This window comes from Podarcis cretensis (assembly GCF_951804945.1).
Source record: "Podarcis cretensis genome assembly, chromosome: 8".
Lineage (NCBI taxonomy): Eukaryota > Metazoa > Chordata > Lepidosauria > Squamata > Lacertidae > Podarcis > Podarcis cretensis.
In genome coordinates, this window is record NC_137177.1 from 5,715,846 (window position 1) to 5,732,362 (window position 16,517).

Here is a 16,517-nt window from a genome sequence, read left to right on the forward strand (position 1 = left end):
GCACCTTTTGTTGTCTGAACTGCCCTGAGACCTCCAGGTATAGGGCGGTATATAACTTCAATAAATAATAATTAAATCTTCAATACAGGCATGAAGCAATTGTGCCAATTAAACATTTGCAGATTACAGCCCTAGCAATAACCCCATGAAGATGTCAGGCTGTGTAAATTCCCAAAGGGTCATCTAATCTAACCCTCTGCAACCCATTTTATTTTAAATCTATTTATTGGTTATCACATATTTTTGTCTTCTCTCACTTGGGGCGTGGTGACTCTCTAGACAGGCTCCTAAAATTCTTTATAACTTGTTAAAGCTATGCCTCTTTTTCTTGCCTTTGATTAAATTTTTAAGTGTTGTATATTATTATTATTATTTTAAAACGCCACCCTTAAACGTCGTCCCCGCAAGTTGCAGACTGCGACGTCCACACGTGTCGGCGATGGGGATATTACAATATTGAGTTTTGCGTTTTTACGTTGCAAACCGCCCTATGATGGTGATGATAATAATAATAATAAGAATAATGACGATGGCGCCGGGCAACGGGAAGGAGCCTAAAGAGGCCATCTTGGAATCGGGCGTGCGTCACACGCCCGCGACGCCTCCTGGCTCGGCGACGTCACCTTCGGAAAGCCCCCTACCCCTTTTGACCTCCGGCCCGATGCTGGCTCTCCAATAATGGTGGGGAAGGGAGGACGGGGCTGCCCGTAGCGGTGCCTGAGCCGGAATGGATCCCTCCCGGGAATGCCCGTTTTCGGAGGACAGCTTCACCCGCTTCTCCTCCCAGAGCAACATCTACGGGCTGGCCGCGCTGCCCGGGGCGGCCCGCGGGGGCGGGAGGGGCCCGGGGCAGGAGGATTTCCCCCGGGCGGGGCTGGGGCAGGAGGAGGTGGGGGTCTCCGAGGGGCCAGGGACGGGCCTGGGGGTCCCTGTGGCCCCCGGGGGGTGCGGGGACGGCCCTGGGGGGCTCCTGGCTGCCACCCTGAAGGGGAAAGTCATTTATTTCCGCTACCAAGACCTGAGGCAGAAGCTGCGTCCCGTGGCCAGGGAGCTGCAGTTCACCTATATCCCAGGTAAGGAGGCAGGTGGGCTCAGTGGGCGGAGGGGGGCAGTCTGTGGCTTGGAGTGAGGGACCGGGTGACCCAGGTAATACTACTACTACTACTACTACTACTAATAATATAATACTAATACTACTAATACTACTACTACTACTACTAATAATAATAATATAATACTACTACTACTACTACTACTACTAATAATAATAATAATAATAATAATAATAATAAAAATAAAAGGTAAAGGGACCCCTAGCCATTCGGTCCAGTCGTGACCAACTCTGGGGTTGCGGCGCTCATCTCGCTTTATTTAAGGCAGCCCTGTTCAGGGAAGTTTTTAACGTGTGATTTTACTGTATTTTTGGTTTTTATGGAAGCCGCCCAGAGTGGCTGGGGAGGCCCAGCCAGATGGGCGGGATATAAATAATAAATTATTATTATTATTATTGGCCGAGGGAGTCGGTGTACAGCTTCCGGGTATGTGGCCAGCAGGACTAAGCCACTTCTGGCGAACCAGAGCAGCGCACAGAAACGCCGTTTACCTTCCCACTGGAGTGGTACCTATTTATCTACTTGCACTTTGACATGCTTTCAAACTGCTAGGTTGGCAGGAGCAGGGACCGAGCAATGGGAGCTCACCCCGTCGCAGGGATTCGAACCTCCGACCTTCTGATCGGCAAGTCCTAGGCTCTGTGGTTTAACCCACAGCACCACCCACATCCCTTACAACAACAACAACAACAATTTATTATTTATACCCCGCCTATCCGGCTGAGTTTCCCCAACAACAACAACAATAATAATAATTTATTATTTATACCCCGCCTATGTGGCTGAGTTTCCCCAACCACTCTCGGCGGCTCCCAATCGAGTGTTAAAAACAATACAGCATTAAATATTAAAAACTTCCCTCAACAGGGCTGCATTCAGATGTCTTTTAAAAATAGGATAGCTGCTTATTTCCTTGACATCTGATGGGAGGGCGTTCCACAGGGCGGGTGCCACCACCGAGAAGGCCCTCTGTCTGTTTCCCTGTAACCTCACTTCTCGCAATGAGGGAACCGCCAGAAGGGCCTCAGTGTTGGACCTCAGTGTCTGGGTAGAATGATGGGGGTGAAGACGCTCCTTCAGGTATACTGGGCTGAGGCCGTTTAGGGCTTTCAAGGTCAGCACCAACACTTTGAATTGTGCTCGAAAATGGACTGGGAGCCAATGCAGATCTCTCAGGACCGGTGTTATGTGGTCCCAGCGGCCACTCCCAGTCAGCAGTCTAGCTGCCGCATTCTGGATTAATTGCAGTTTCCGGGTCACCTTCAAAGGTAGCCCTGCTCCTCCTCTGCCCCCCAACCCCCCTCCACTTACGAGAGGAAATCTCTCAGTTCAGCATTTCATTCATTTCCCTCTCTTCTTGTGTGATCTTTGTTGGATGCTGACTGCTGGCAGGTGATCTCCCTTAGCCCACGGTCTCTTTGTGTGTCTCTTTGCTTCTCAGTTGATGCCGAGATCGCCTCCATTGACACTTTCAACAAATCACCTCCCAAAAGGGGTTTGGTGGTGGGGATCACCTTTATTAAGGTAAGTGTGGCTTTCATCCCTTTGTGAAATGATGCGTCGCTTGGTGTGTTCTTCACAAGCAGTGCTTTTGAAAGGTGGAGACCTAATACAGTGGGTACCTCAGGTTAAGTACTTAATTCGTTCCTGAGGTCCGTACTTAACCTGTTCTTAACCTGAAGCACCACTTTAGCTAATGGGGCCTCCTGCTGCCGCCGCGCCGCTGGAGCATGATTTCTGTTCTCATCCTGAAGCAAAGTTCTTAACCTGAAGCACTATTTCTGGGTTAGGGGAGTTTGTAACCTGAAGCGTATGTAACCTGAAGCGTATGTAACCTGAGGTACCACTGTACTGTATACGGAGGTGGCATGTAGGGAAGAGACCTCAGACGTTGACATCAGGGAATAATAATAATGATAAAATTTCTAGTACGCCACTCAACTGAATGGGTTGCCCCAGCCACTCTGGGCTGCTTCGAACAAAATATAAAGGAAAACAATGAAGCATCAAACATTAAAAGCTTCCTAAAACAGGGCTGCCTTTGGATATCTATGGGATTGCTTATCTCTTTGATATTTGATGGGAGGGTGTTTCACATGGGGGTGCCACTACCGAGAAGGCCCTCTGCCTGGTTCCCTGTAGCTTCACTTTTCTCAATGAGAGGAGTGCCAGAAGACCCTCGGAGCTGAACCTCAGTGTCCGGGCAGAACGATGGAGGTGGAGACACTCCTTCAGGTATATAGGGTAGGTCCTTTCAAGAAAAGGTAGTCCTTTAGGTATTGGGGCCTTGGAGGATGTGCCCTTCCATTTTGGCTGGTCCTGCTTCCAAGAAAACATGTCTTGGGTCAGGTTGTAACTTAATTTAACACAATGGTTTACAATTCTCGTCCTCAGGACAACCACATTACAGCAGTACTGGTGTGATTGGCGGGTATTTAGTGATTTTGTTAATTCATATTGTTTTGAATAGCTGTATTTGTTGTACTTTCATTTTATATAGTTTTTGTATAAACATCTGCTTACTGCTTTCGGGACATCGGGGCCAAAAAGCAGTATGTAGGTAAATGAGGACATAACGTAGCTTATTACTGGATTAAGCCCCATGAAAGCTTTCCTTGGCCTGAAAAGGAAGACTAGATAGAACTTTGGTTTGATCCAGTAGAACTCATCTTTAAGTAATTATGTGTACTGCAAAGTCTTCTTGATGTGAAATGAACTTGCAGCTTTGCCTCTTTCTCTTCCCATCTCCACAGGATTCCGGCGACAAAGCCAGCCCTTTCCTTAACATTTACTGCGACTATGAACCAGGATCTGAATACAACTTAGATTCTATCGCACGTGAGCCTTCAGTATCTGTTTTTGCCACCTAACCCTGAAATCGGTGCCCCAAGTTCCCTCCAATCTCTTCTGTTATCTGTTAATCTTTGAAAGCCCATGTCCTGGAAGCAAAATACATCAAAACTGCTTAGAAAACCTTCACAGATGTAGGAGTCAAAGTGCAGAATTTGGCGCGAAACATGGATTTTCTAGCAAAGCAGTAGTATCTGCTACCATATTCAGGGGGTGGGGAGTTGGAAGTTAAAAGCCATTAGGTATTCTAGTTAGTTATGCCAAGGTATGAAGCCCAGCATACATGGCATGTTCGCATTTTCAACAGAGAAGACTTCTGAAGCTATCCTCCCAGTGGACTAGCACCTTAAGCTCTTAAAAACGCAATCGCCCCGAATTCCAAATTGGGTAATATCAGACCCTTGAGAGCGACAATCTCCTTTTGATTTTGGTGATGATACAGTGGTACCTTGGTTTTCAAACAGAATGTGTTCCGGGAGTCCGTTCAACTCCCAGAACCGTTCGAAAACCAAAGCACGGCTTCTGATTGGCTGCAGGAGTGTCCTGCACCCAATTGGAAGCTGCGGCAGACGTTTGGCTTCCGAAAACCATTTGAAAACCGGAACTTCCGGGTTTCGATCATTTGGGAGCCGATTTGTTTGGGAGCCAAGGCGTTCGGCTTCCAGGGTACGACTGCACTTCCCCTGGGGCATGTTCATGATCCAGAGAAGGTTGATATAATAATAATAATAATAATAATAATAATAATAATAATAATAATAATAATAATATTTATTATTTATACCCTGTCCATCTGGCTGGGCTTCCCTAGCCACCCTGGTCAGCTTCCCCAAAAAATATTAAAATACTGTAATACATCAAACATTGAAAGCTTTCCTAAAGAGGGCTGCCTTCAGATGTCTTCTAAAAGTCTGGTAGTTGTTGTTCTCTTTGACATCTAGTGGGAGGGCGTTCCACAGGGTGGGTGCCACTACCGAGAAGGCCCTTAGTGTGGTTCCCTGTAACTTGCCTTCTCGCAGAGAGGGAACCGCCAGAAGGCCCTCGGTGCTGGACCTCAGTGTCCGGGCTGAACGATGGGGGTGGAGACGCTCCTTCAGGTATACTGGACCGAGGCCGTTTAGGGCTTTAAAGGTCAGCACCAACACTTTGAATTGTGCTCGGAAACGTACAGTGGTGCCCCGCAAGACAAATGCCTCGCAAGACGAAAAACTCGCTAGACGAAAGAGTTTTCCGTTTTTTGAGGTGCTTCGCAAGACGAATTTCCCTATGGGCTTGCTTCGCAAGACGAAACGTCTTGTGAGTTCTTGCGAGTTTGTTTCCTTTTTCTTAAAGCCGCTAAGCCGTTAATAGCCGCTAAGCCGCTAATAGCCGTGCTTCGCAAGAAGAAAAAACCGCAAGACGAAGAGACTCGCGGAACGGATTAATTTCGTCTTGCGAGGCACCACTGTACTGGGAGCCATAATGAAACGTACTCGATGTATATTATCTCTCCCCCCCCCCAACTGCCCAGCTATGGAAACTGGGCATACTTTCTTGTTTTCAGGGAGTATTTTTCTTTCTATCCAGAGAGCTGTTTGAACCTGGAACTGCAGTTTACCCCCTTCCAGCTGTACCATGCAGAGTACGTATACCACTCACCCTATCTCATCTCTCTCTAAAAGCCCAGCAAAACAAAATCCCTCTTCCCTGCTTTTCCCTTTTTGCTTGTGTGCCATTCCCCCCTCCCCCCGCTAACCTGTGGCCAGAGACTGCCCTATCCCAACTGTTTTGCGCAAGCCACCCTGGGAGACCTTTCGGCTGAAGAGCTGGATGCAAACACTCTAAATAAATTAAAAATTTAAAAATATTTCGGGGACATTCATACAAAGCTCTTTAAAAAAGAAAAGAAAATGCTTCTTCTCTCATCGCAGAGTCCAGGTTGCTGACCAGCCGGAGACTGTCTTCCTTTTGAGTGGCAATGACCCTGCGATCCACTTATACAAAGAGGTGAGGCCACCAGATGAAGGCGAGATTTGGTTTAGCCGTTGCGTTGGAGGCGCCCTGATGTGACTGCATTGCTCCTCTCCTCTGTAGAATGAAGAGCTGCACCAGTTTGAGGAGCAGCCGGTGGAGAACCTCTTCCCTGAACTCAAGGAGCTGCCAAGCAAGTAGGAAGACTGGTTTGCTATTAAGAACAAGAGAAGGGAGAGGGGGGGGGGAGAGAGCTGGTATGGGGAGAGCAAGTTTGGGTAGTACTGTGTGTGTGCACGCGCAGGAATGAGGTTTACAGAAGCTCTCAGACTAAGGCCCAGCCTCTACTTGTAACCTAAAAAACAGCACAAAAGGAGAAGGGATGGGGAGGGAGGAGGGGAAAAGCAAAACCGTGCACTAGGTTTTAGGTGCCGAGGCTTGCATCCAAGCTTGGTCATACTTGGGGAAGACACTTAGAAGTTAATGGGCATGAGTAACTTAAGTACATAAGTGTGTGTGTGTGTGTGTGTGTGTGTATATACACACACACACACACACACACACACACACACACAGTGGTGCCCCGCAAGACGAACGCCTCGCAACACGGAAAACCCGCTAGACGAAAGGGTTTTTCGTTTTGGAGGCGCTTCGCAAAACGAATTTCCCTATGGGCTTGCTTTGCAAGACGAAATGCCTTGCGAGTTCCTGCGGGTTTCCCCCCCTTCCCCCCCCCTTTTCCTAAACCGCTAAGCCGCTTATCAGCTGATCCGCTGATAAGCTGCTTAACAGCTGATCGCTAAAAGCCGCTAAACCGCTAATAGTACTAATCCGCTAAGCTGTCAATGGGCTTGCTTCGCAAGACGAAAAAACCGCTATACGAAGAACGGATTAATTTCGTCTTGCGAGGCACCACTGTATATAAAATAAAGTTTTTTAACATATCATTTTCAACAATAATTAAACATACTTTTACATATTATACATTTTTTTTGACTTCCGTCAATCACATCTGAAAATTTTCCAGTCTAATCACTTAATATACGTTTCTTACTTTCACTATTAGATTTAAATCTCATAACTAATATCTCTAATCTTTCTCTGCTTTGCAATGTTTCATATATTTCGCCTTACAAAACTTCTTGTAGTCCTACTAGCGTAATTTGTTGATTACAGTTGCTCTTCAAATAGTTCGTATATTTCTTTCAATCTTCTGTGAATCTCTGGTCCCGCAGGTTTCGAATCCTTCCTGTCATTTTATTTAATTCTGTGTAGTCCATTAATTTCGTCTGCCATTCTTCTTTCATCGGAATTTCTTCTTGCTTCCATTTCTGGGCTAACAACACTCTTCCCGCAGTTGTTGCATATAAAAACAATTTAACATCTTGTCTATTAATATCCTCACCTATAATACCAAGTAAAAATGCTTCTGGTTTTTTAAAAAATGTATATTTCAACATCTTTTTCATCTCATTATATATCATTTCCCAGAAGTTTTTTTACTATCTTACATTCCTACCACATATGATAAAATGTTCCTTCTTTTTCTTTACATTTAAGTACATAAGTTTCAGTGGGGCTACTCGACAGTAGAGATCAGTTGCACTCCTCGCCTTGGACTCTGCACGCCCCATTCATTCATCCTTCATTCTCTCCGACCTCTATTTTGCCCAGGAAACCACCCACTTCATTGATCATTGCCCTCCTCTCTTCCTTGCAGCGTCCTCTGGTTAGATGTGTACAACATTCCAAACTCAGGGCAACGGATCACGGCCTTTGGCTGCCAGAGCGGCTACATTCGAGTCGCCCACGTTGAACCAGCCAGTCGAGGTAAGCTTCCTTTATTTGTGATGTTTTAAAAGGGGGTTGACAAGTTTCTCTGCTCATTGTGGAATCTTTTTGGAGGGAGGGATCTGGCTGTGCAAACGTCCCAGGCTTCAGCACTTGGTAGACCAGCTTTTGACAGCCAGCCTGCAGGAGCTGACGGGAGTTGTAGACCGAAACAGCTGGAAGGCTCCAGGCTGGCAAAGGGTGAAATCGAAAGGCCCCGTATGAGAAGCCCCTATCACTATTGGCATTCCACCGGCTCTGTTTAAGCAGGCATTGCCTTGAATGTGAACTTTCCGGATCTATTTAATTGTCTTTAAGTGCTGTGCTTTGTCACTGTTTTGTTGTAAATTTTAATTATAGCTGTTTCTATGGAACTTTAAAAATAAAATGTGTGTGTGTGTGTATATATATAATATATATATATAAAATAATTGATTTTATACTTGTAAACTGCTTAGTCTCCATCTTGGGGGGGGGTAAGTGGCATATAATGTTAGATAAGATGGCGCCCAGTACGCTTCTGCTGCGCCGATGGACGTCCGTGCCGATAGAAAACTTGAGCTCCCTTGGCTCTCTTAGCAGAGTTCTTAGCAGCGGCAGAAACTGTTGCCTTGTGTGTGGATAATAAATCAGACTGAATGCAGTCTTCTTGCTAATCTCCAACAGTCTTTTAATGAGTAGAAAAACATCATAAATCAGCCCGGCGAGAGAGCGGACATCCTTTCGCCTCTCAGCCAAAAACGAAAGGAAACTCACACACAAAGAAAGATTCCCGTATGTGAACATAGCCACGCCTCAGAATGTGAGACATCACACAGAACTGTTTAACCCTGTAAGTTCTGATTCTCCTCACATATAAATATTCCTAGCAGCACCTTTCTTGAAGGCTCAGCTGTTGTGGTGTTGGCTGACTGTCCCCTCTGCCCCTACACCAGTGTGGTGTAGTGGTTAAGAGTGGTGGACTCGTAATCTGGTGAACCGGGTTCGATTCCCTGCTCCTCCACATGCAGCTGCTGGGTGACCTTGGGCCAGTCACGCTTCTCTGAAGTCTCTCAGCCCCACTCACCTCACAGAGTGTTTGTTGTGGGGAGGAAGGGAAAGGAGAATGTTAGCCGCTTTGAGACTCCTTTGGGTAGTGATAAAGCGGGATATCAAATCCAAACTCTTTTTCTTCTTCTTCTTTCCCTCTGCCCAAGTGGTGCTGCAGAGCTGGAACATCCAGCAAGACGGTCCCATCTCCAAAGTCCTGGTGTTTGCTCTGCCAGCTTCCTGCCCTCCAGGCGACCCCTCAGGAACCGTGGCTTCAAATGGTAAGAAACAAGAGGGGGCCATGGGCTTCTCTGCAGCCTCAGGTGGAGATAAGGCAGGCTTTCCCAAGCTGGTGCCTTCTGGGCAAATGGTGGAGTCCCAACTCCCACCATCCCTGATCATTTCCTCTGCTGGATCGGGGTGATGGGAGTTGAAGTCCGCCAGCATCTGGAGGGCACCAGCTTCTGGGTGGCTGTCAGGGGCGGGTGCCAGGAGCAGGACGGTAATAACTCACACAGCATCAGTGAAGTTAACTCTTTATTCAAAGAAACAAACAGCTCAGGAAACCAGGCCTAGGGAGCACAGCAACTCTTCCCGTTAGATCTTGTCCCAAGGAGGTAGTTGCGCGGACTGAAGGTCCCTGTCTTCCCACAGTTGCCTAAGCTTCTCCCTTGCTTGGGTTCTTCCCAAGCAACCTGAGACTCTGTTGGCGTGGCTTCCTGTGTTCCACCCTCTTCATACCTCTTCTGGTTCTGGGAGCCCTGCGGGTGGGGATCCGGTTGCAGCGGGAGTGGGAGATGTTGGGATATCAAGCCCTTTATCAGAGGAACTGGCAACAATCGTAGGCACCCGGCTTGATTCCCTGTTGACCTCCCTGGCTGCATTCCCCAGCAGACGCAGGCAAGGTCTCGATCGGCGATTCTTCTCAAACGTGAGAAGAACACATCCCTCTTTCCTGCCCCCCCGGGCAGGGGAAAGAGATAGACAGAAACGTATTTACATGCCTTTATTTCTGTCTTTGCAGTGTTACAAAAAACATGACTGCTCTCTTCAAGCTCCAGCAGTAAAGTGACAAACACTTCCTGGATAGGAACAAACGGAAGAGCTCATATTACACTCTGAGCTAATTCCGGTGCTTCACACTGTGAATAGACTGCCCCTCTGATTCCCACGGAACAGTCCCAACATTCCCATCATGTTTACCTCTCAAGCTAGCAGTTTGCAGCTGCATTGCATCCATATCGTAACAGGAGATGCCCTGGTTTCTTCGGCAGCCCGTCTTATCTCTCTCTCCTGGCCCCCCCTCCTCTCCTGCCTCTGAACAGCTGTCTGCCACAGCCTCTTCCTGCTCACTAAACCCTGTTGCCTCTTCAGCTTCTGACACCACCACCTCCTCCCAGTCTTCTCCCTCTGACCACTCATTGTTGTCCCACCAGCGCTCCCCAGGCTCTGAGTTTTCTTCCCCTGGGGTTTCCCCAGCTGGTAACTCCCAGCATCCTTCTTCATGCAGCCAGCCCATGACATGGCTGATGTGTAGGATGAGAGGCTCTTTAGCTCGAGGCTCAACAGCAGGGGTAGGCAACCTAAGGCCCGTGGGCTGGATCCGGCCCAATCACCTTCTCAATCCGGCCTGTGGATGGTCCGGGAATCAGCGTGTTTTTACATGAGTAGAATGTGTCCTTTTATTTAAAATGCACCTCTGGGTTATTTGTGGGGCATAGGAATTCGTTCATTATTTTTTTTCCAAAATATAGTCCGGCCCCCCACATGGTCTGAGGGACGGTGGGCTGGGCCACGGCTGAAAAGGGTTGCTGACCCCTGCTCAACAGCATTTGGGAACCGTGCAGGTAGCTCCGCTCTTTCTCTGGTGTGGGTTTCTTCTGTCTGTGTGTTTTAAGCCTTTGTATCTTCTCCTGCAGGTAATGCTGGCCCCCAGGCTCAGAGCTACAGTGTCCTTGTCACCAGCACTCTTGAACTGTCTGTCGTCTACAGGTGAGTGGAGTGTTAAAAACAGTACAGCATTAAATATTAAAAACTTCCCTAAACAGGGCTGCCTTCAGATGTCTTTTAAAAATAGGATAGCTGCTTATTTCCTTGACATCTGATGGGAGGGTGTTCCACAGGGCGGGCGCCACCACCGAGAAGGCCCTCTGTCTGGTTCCCAAACATCTCGCAATGAGGGAACTGCCAGAAGGCCCTCGGAGCTGGACCTCAGTGTCTGGGCAGAACAATGGGGGTGGAGATGCTCCTTCAGGTATACAGGACCAAGGCTGTTTAGGTCAGCACCAACACTTTGAATTGTGCTATTGCTATTACTTCTCTTGACTGGGTCATCGCCATCTGCTGCCTCGTTATTTATATATGGCAGTGGGTAGTATCCATCTATGTTTTACTTAGCATAGGCCTATTGAAGTTAATGGACCTGACTTAGCTGTGGTCATGAATTTCAGCGTGTCTGAAATTGAATACCACCCAATGTTTTTTATTCCTCCCCCCCCCCCCACCAGGAATGTGCTGCAGAGAGGCCTGGACGACCAGCTGGTCCTTCCCTTGAGTGACCAGTACGACAGCGTCCTGTGTGCCCTCGTCACCGACGTCAACTTTGACCGTGAACCAGAGATCCTTCTTGGCACCTATGGGCAGGTCAGGAGTGAGAGATCTGCCTTCGCCCACCATGTTGGCTTGGATGGGGTTAGGGTTGTAAGGTGCTGTTACTGGGCAGCCTTCTCCATTCTGGCGTCCTCCATAGGTTTTTGTTTATATTTATTTATGTGTTTTAAACCTAAGCTGCCCCACCGTTCCTCGCCAGGGGCTGTTACCACAAAGCAACCCATGAAAACAAAAAATATGAAAACTGCAAATGATAGCTCAGACTGCCACCTGCAGGCCAGACTCTAACAGCCTTAAAAACCCTGTACAAACAGGCAGATCATAGAATCAAGAAATGTAAAGTTGGAAGGGAGCCTGTGTCATCTAGTCCAATCCCGTGCAGTGCAGGAATTTTCACTAAAGAATCCCTGACTGCTGGCCTTCCAACCTCAGATAAAAAGCCCCTCTAGTGAAGGAGACTCCACCACCTACTGAAAGAGTCTGTTTCACTGTCAAACAGCAGTTCCCATCAGAAAATTATTCCGAGTGTTTACTTTGAATCTCTTTTCTTGTAACTTGAAGCCATTGATTCGAGTCCTACCCTCCAGAGCTGGAGAAATCACGCTTGCTCCCTCTTCCATGTGACAGCCCTTCAGATATTTGAAGATGGCTCTCATATCTCCTCTCAGTCTCCTCTTTTCCAGGCTAAACATACCCAGCTCCTTCAACCGCTCCTCATCAGGCTCGGTTTCCAGACCTTTGATCAGGGGTCAGCAACCTTTTTCAGCCGTAGGCCAGTCCACCGTCCCTCAGACCATGTGGTGGGCTGGACTATATTTTGGGGAAAAAGTGAACGAATTCCTATGCCCCACAAATAACCCAGAGATGCGTTTTAAATAAAAGCATGCATTCTACTGGGACGCGGGTGGTGCTGTGGGCTAAACCACAGAGCCTAGGACTTGCCGATCAGAAGGTCAGCGGTTTGAATCCCCGCGGCGGGGTGAGGTCCTGTTGCTCAGTCCCTGCTCCTGCCAACCTAGCAGTTCAAAAGCACGTCAAAGTGCAAGTAGATAAATAGGTACCACTTCGGTGGGAAGGTAAACGGCATTTCGGTGCGCTGCTCTGGTTCGCCAGAAGCAGCTTAGTCATGCTGGCCACATGACCCGGAAGCTGTACGCTGGCTCCCTCGGCCAATAAAGCGAGATGAGCGCCACAACCCCAGAGTCGGCCACGACTGGACCTAATGGTCAGGGGTCCCTTTACCTTTTACACATTCTACTCATGTAAAAACACCAGGCAGGCCCCACAAATAACCCAGAGATGCATTTTAAATAAAAGGACACATTCTACTCATGTAAAAACACACTTATGGGCTGATCATCTGTGGGCTGGATTTAGAAGGCGATTGGGCCGGATCTGGCCCCTAGGCCTTAGTTTGCCTATCCCTGCCCTTGATCATCTTGGTCACCCTCCTCTGCGTACCTTCCAGCTTGTCAACATCCTCCTTAAATTGTGGTACCCAGAACTGGACGCAGCAGTTTGTCAGTATCCTTCAATGCTCATCGGTTGATCGCAGGCAACATAACTAGAATCATAGAATCATAGAGTTGGAAGAGACCACAAGGGCCATCGAGTCCAACCCCCTGCCAAGCAGGAAACACCATCAGAGCACTCCTGACATATGGTTGTCAAGCCTCTGCTTAAAGACCTCCAAAGAAGGAGACTCCACCACACTCCTTGGCAGCAAATTCCACTGTCAAACAGCTCTTACTGTCAGGAAGTTCTTCCTAATGTTTAGGTGGAATCTTCTTTCGTGTAGTTTGGAACCAATGCTCCGTGTCCGCTTCTCTGGAGCAGCAGAAAACAACCTTTCTCCCTCCTCTATGTGACATCCTTTTATATATTTGAACATGGCTATCATATCACCCCTTAACCTCCTCTTCTCCCGGCTAAACATGCCCAGCTCCCTTAGCCGTTCTTCATAAGGCATCGTTTCCAGGCCTTTGACCATTTTGGTTGCCCTCCTCTGGACACGTTCCAGTTTGTCAGTGCCCAGAACTGGACACAGTACTCCAGGTGAGGTCTGACCAGAGCAGAACTAGAGTTCCTTGGTCTTCTAGGAGCTTTTGTGCTACAAGTACCGGGCCCCGGATGCTACAGCGGGAGTCCAGCCCTCCAGCCCATCCGACGGGGAGTTCCACCTGCTCTGGCAGCGCACTTTTCCCAGCCCCCTCCTCTGCATGGAGTATGTCGACCTCACCTGTGACGGCCTCTGCGAACTGGCGGTGGTGTGTCTCAAAGGGCTGCATATCCTCCAGGTGAGTGTTTTGGGGGAAGGGGGTGGGGTTGCCACAGCCTTTCTCAATCTTGGGTCCCCAGATGTTCTTGAACTGCATCTCCCATCATCCCTGACTGTGGGTCCTGGTACCCAGGAACGATGGGATTTGTAGTCCCCACAATGGCTGGAGACCCAGGTTCGAGAGAGGCTGCCATACCGCATCCATTTCACATTTTCGACTGCATTTCATTTCCTTTTTCTCCAAAACACTTTGCTGTTTTCACGTATTGCTGCAAGAAACACTACCCCTGTGGCAGAGTAAGGACTGCACAGTTTTCCCCTTTGTATTCCTGGAAGCCAGAGGGTTGGGTACTTTGAATATTTTAAAGGGCAACGTTCAGTGAAGAGGCCTGCCATATCTCTGAGGACTCATCCTGCCCCGGCAATGACTTCTTCCTTGCCCACTAAGCAGAGAGAATAAACAACTATCTGAAACTGCCTAATAAATTAAAGAGAAGTTATCCCAAATAACTTCCAGCCAGATTTGCATTCTTTAAATGCAGTGAATTGGCAGAAAGCCCAGATCCACGGGTGTCAAATCTGGTTAGAGCTGCCAATTTTTGTTTCTGACACATTTTTTGGGGTGGGGTGGGAAACACCCCCCAACTTTCCATTTAAAAATTCAGCTTCATGTGCTGACATATTCCCCCCCGCTCCAATTCAGCAAAGACTAACATTACAAACCCGTTGTTTTTTTTTTATTCCCAGTCCTAGAATGCTGGGTAGGTCTCACTCAAAGTGTCACAGCCCATCATTCCTGTTTGTTTATGTTTTACATTTATATCCCACTTCTCCTCCAAGGAGCTCAAGGTGATATACACTGTTCTCCTCCTGCTCCCCATTTTACCCTTACAACGCCCCCGTGTGGAAAGTTAGGCTCAGAGGCAGTGAGTGACTCCAAGGCCACCCAGTGAGCTTCATGGCTGGGGTGTAGATTCGAACCCAGCTCCTAGTCCAGCACTCTAAGCACTATACCACACTGATTCCTTCTGGGAGTGCCCTCCTTTTTGTTGCTGAGTGGCTGGCAAATTGCGGGGAGCCCTTTCAAGGCTTTGCTCACCTCCTTCCTGCATATTGCCTTGTGCAACGGCGATTCGCTTCTCTATTCATATTTATTGCCTTTGGTGTCCCCTGAAATGTTATGAAATTACTTTATTATTATTATTATTATTATTATTATTATTATTATTATTATTATTATTTATTGAATTTATATCCCGCCCTATACCCGGCGGTCTCAGGGTGGTTCACAGAATAAAATCAAGATATAAAACCACAAATACCTAATAAAAATACAAACAACAACTCAATAGCCCCCCCCCAAAACCCCACATTTTAAAAGGGCATAGGATGTAATTAGGATCAACCAAAGGCCTGGTTAAAAAGGATCGTTTTTGCCTGGCGCCTAAAGGTGTATAATGAAGGCGCCAGGCAAACTTCCCTGGGGAGAGTATCCCACAGACGGGGAGCCACTGCAGAGAAGGCCCTGTTTTCATGTTGCCACCCTCTGGACCTCTCGATGTGGGGGCACACAAAGGAGGGCCTCAGAATAATAATAATAATAATAATAATAATAATAATAATAATAATAATAATAAAAACAACAACAACAACAACAAGAATTTATTATTTATACCCCACCCAACAACAACAACAACAACAAGAATTTATTATTTATACCCCACCCAACAACAACATCAACAACAACAACAAGAATTTATTATTTATACCCCACCCAACAACAACAACAACAAGAATTTATTATTTATACCCCACCCATCTGGCTGGCTTTCTGCAGCCACTCTGGGCAGCTTCCAACGGAATATTAAAATACAATAACCTATTAAACATCAAAAGCTTCCCTAAAGAGGGCTGCCTTCAGATGTCTTCTAAAAGTTTGGTAGTTGTTTTTCTCTTTGACATCTGATGGGAGGGCGTTCCACAGGGCGGGCGCCTCTACCGAGAAGGCCCTCTGCCTGGTTCCCTGTAACTTGGCTTCTCTCAGTGAGGGAACTGCCAGAAGGCCTTCGGAGCTGGACCTCAGTGTCCGGGCAGAACGATGGGGGTGGAGACACTCCTTCAGGTATACTGGGCCTTTGAGGCCGTTTAGGGCTTTAAAGGTCAGCACCAACACTTTGAATTGTGCTCGGAAACATACTCATGATCTCAGGGTCCGCGTAGGTTCATATGGGAAGAGGTGGTCCTTGAAGTACTGCGGTCCACAGCCTTCGCTGCGAGGGACCATTATTGAGGCATTATTGGGGATGAGCACGGAGCAAATTCCTTCAGAATAAAACCTCTCCTCTTGCTTCCTTGCCTCCAACAGCACAGCCTGACGCAGACGGCCGAGTGCCTCTTAGAGCGGCTCCGGTTGAAAGTGGCCAGCCGGGCGGCCCAGCTGGCGCTTCCTGCACAGCACCAAGACGCCAAGCCTGAGGATGGCAATGGGAGAGGACCAAAGGAGTGATGGGTGTAGCTGCTGTGCCCTCTTGCCTGTTCATTTTGCCCAGAAACCAGGGATTAGCAGCCTCCCGAGGGGACAGGACCTTCCGAGCTCTGCCATGGCACCGCAGAAGGAAACGAGGACCAAATCACTGGTTATGGTGCACGGGAGTAAAGAGATGCGGGGTCCGCCCACGACCCCCCAAGCACCGTTCCTCGGCTGTGTCTTGGCCTCTTGGCCCCAGGAAAGAAACCTCTTGCACGAGGCTCCTTGTGAACCGTTGCCATTCCATCTCTCTCCCCTCTCCCCCGCCACTCCTCAAAAAGGCTGGCCTGACCAAGAACTCTATAAATAGGGAATAAATTTTGTACACTAA

At 47.9% G+C, this 16,517-nt stretch overlaps 1 protein-coding gene across 1 annotated transcript; it reads left to right on the plus strand.

Annotated features, from left to right (window-relative positions):
• The first annotated feature begins 647 nt into the window (after positions 1-647).
• On the plus strand, positions 648-16,517 carry KPTN (kaptin, actin binding protein). The gene is made up of 12 exons (XM_079985582.1): positions 648-1,073; positions 2,554-2,636; positions 3,866-3,950; positions 5,529-5,583; positions 5,873-5,948; positions 6,036-6,109; positions 7,633-7,742; positions 8,939-9,052; positions 10,691-10,763; positions 11,279-11,414; positions 13,481-13,678; positions 16,025-16,517. The coding sequence occupies exons 1-12, from the start codon at positions 728-730 to the stop codon at positions 16,163-16,165; spliced, it is 1,491 nt and encodes a 496-aa protein (XP_079841708.1). The 5' UTR covers positions 648-727; the 3' UTR covers positions 16,166-16,517.

Bases quoted from the DNA above. Each gene is read 5' to 3' on its own strand.
- KPTN (XM_079985582.1), top strand. From the start codon at position 728: ATGGATCCCTCCCGGGAATGCCCGTTTTCGGAGGACAGCTTCACCCGC. The intron at 5,949-6,035 runs GTGAGGCCACCA...TCTCCTCTGTAG, and splicing joins CGATCCACTTATACAAAGAG to AATGAAGAGCTGCACCAGTT. The intron at 7,743-8,938 runs GTAAGCTTCCTT...CCTCTGCCCAAG, and splicing joins CGTTGAACCAGCCAGTCGAG to TGGTGCTGCAGAGCTGGAAC.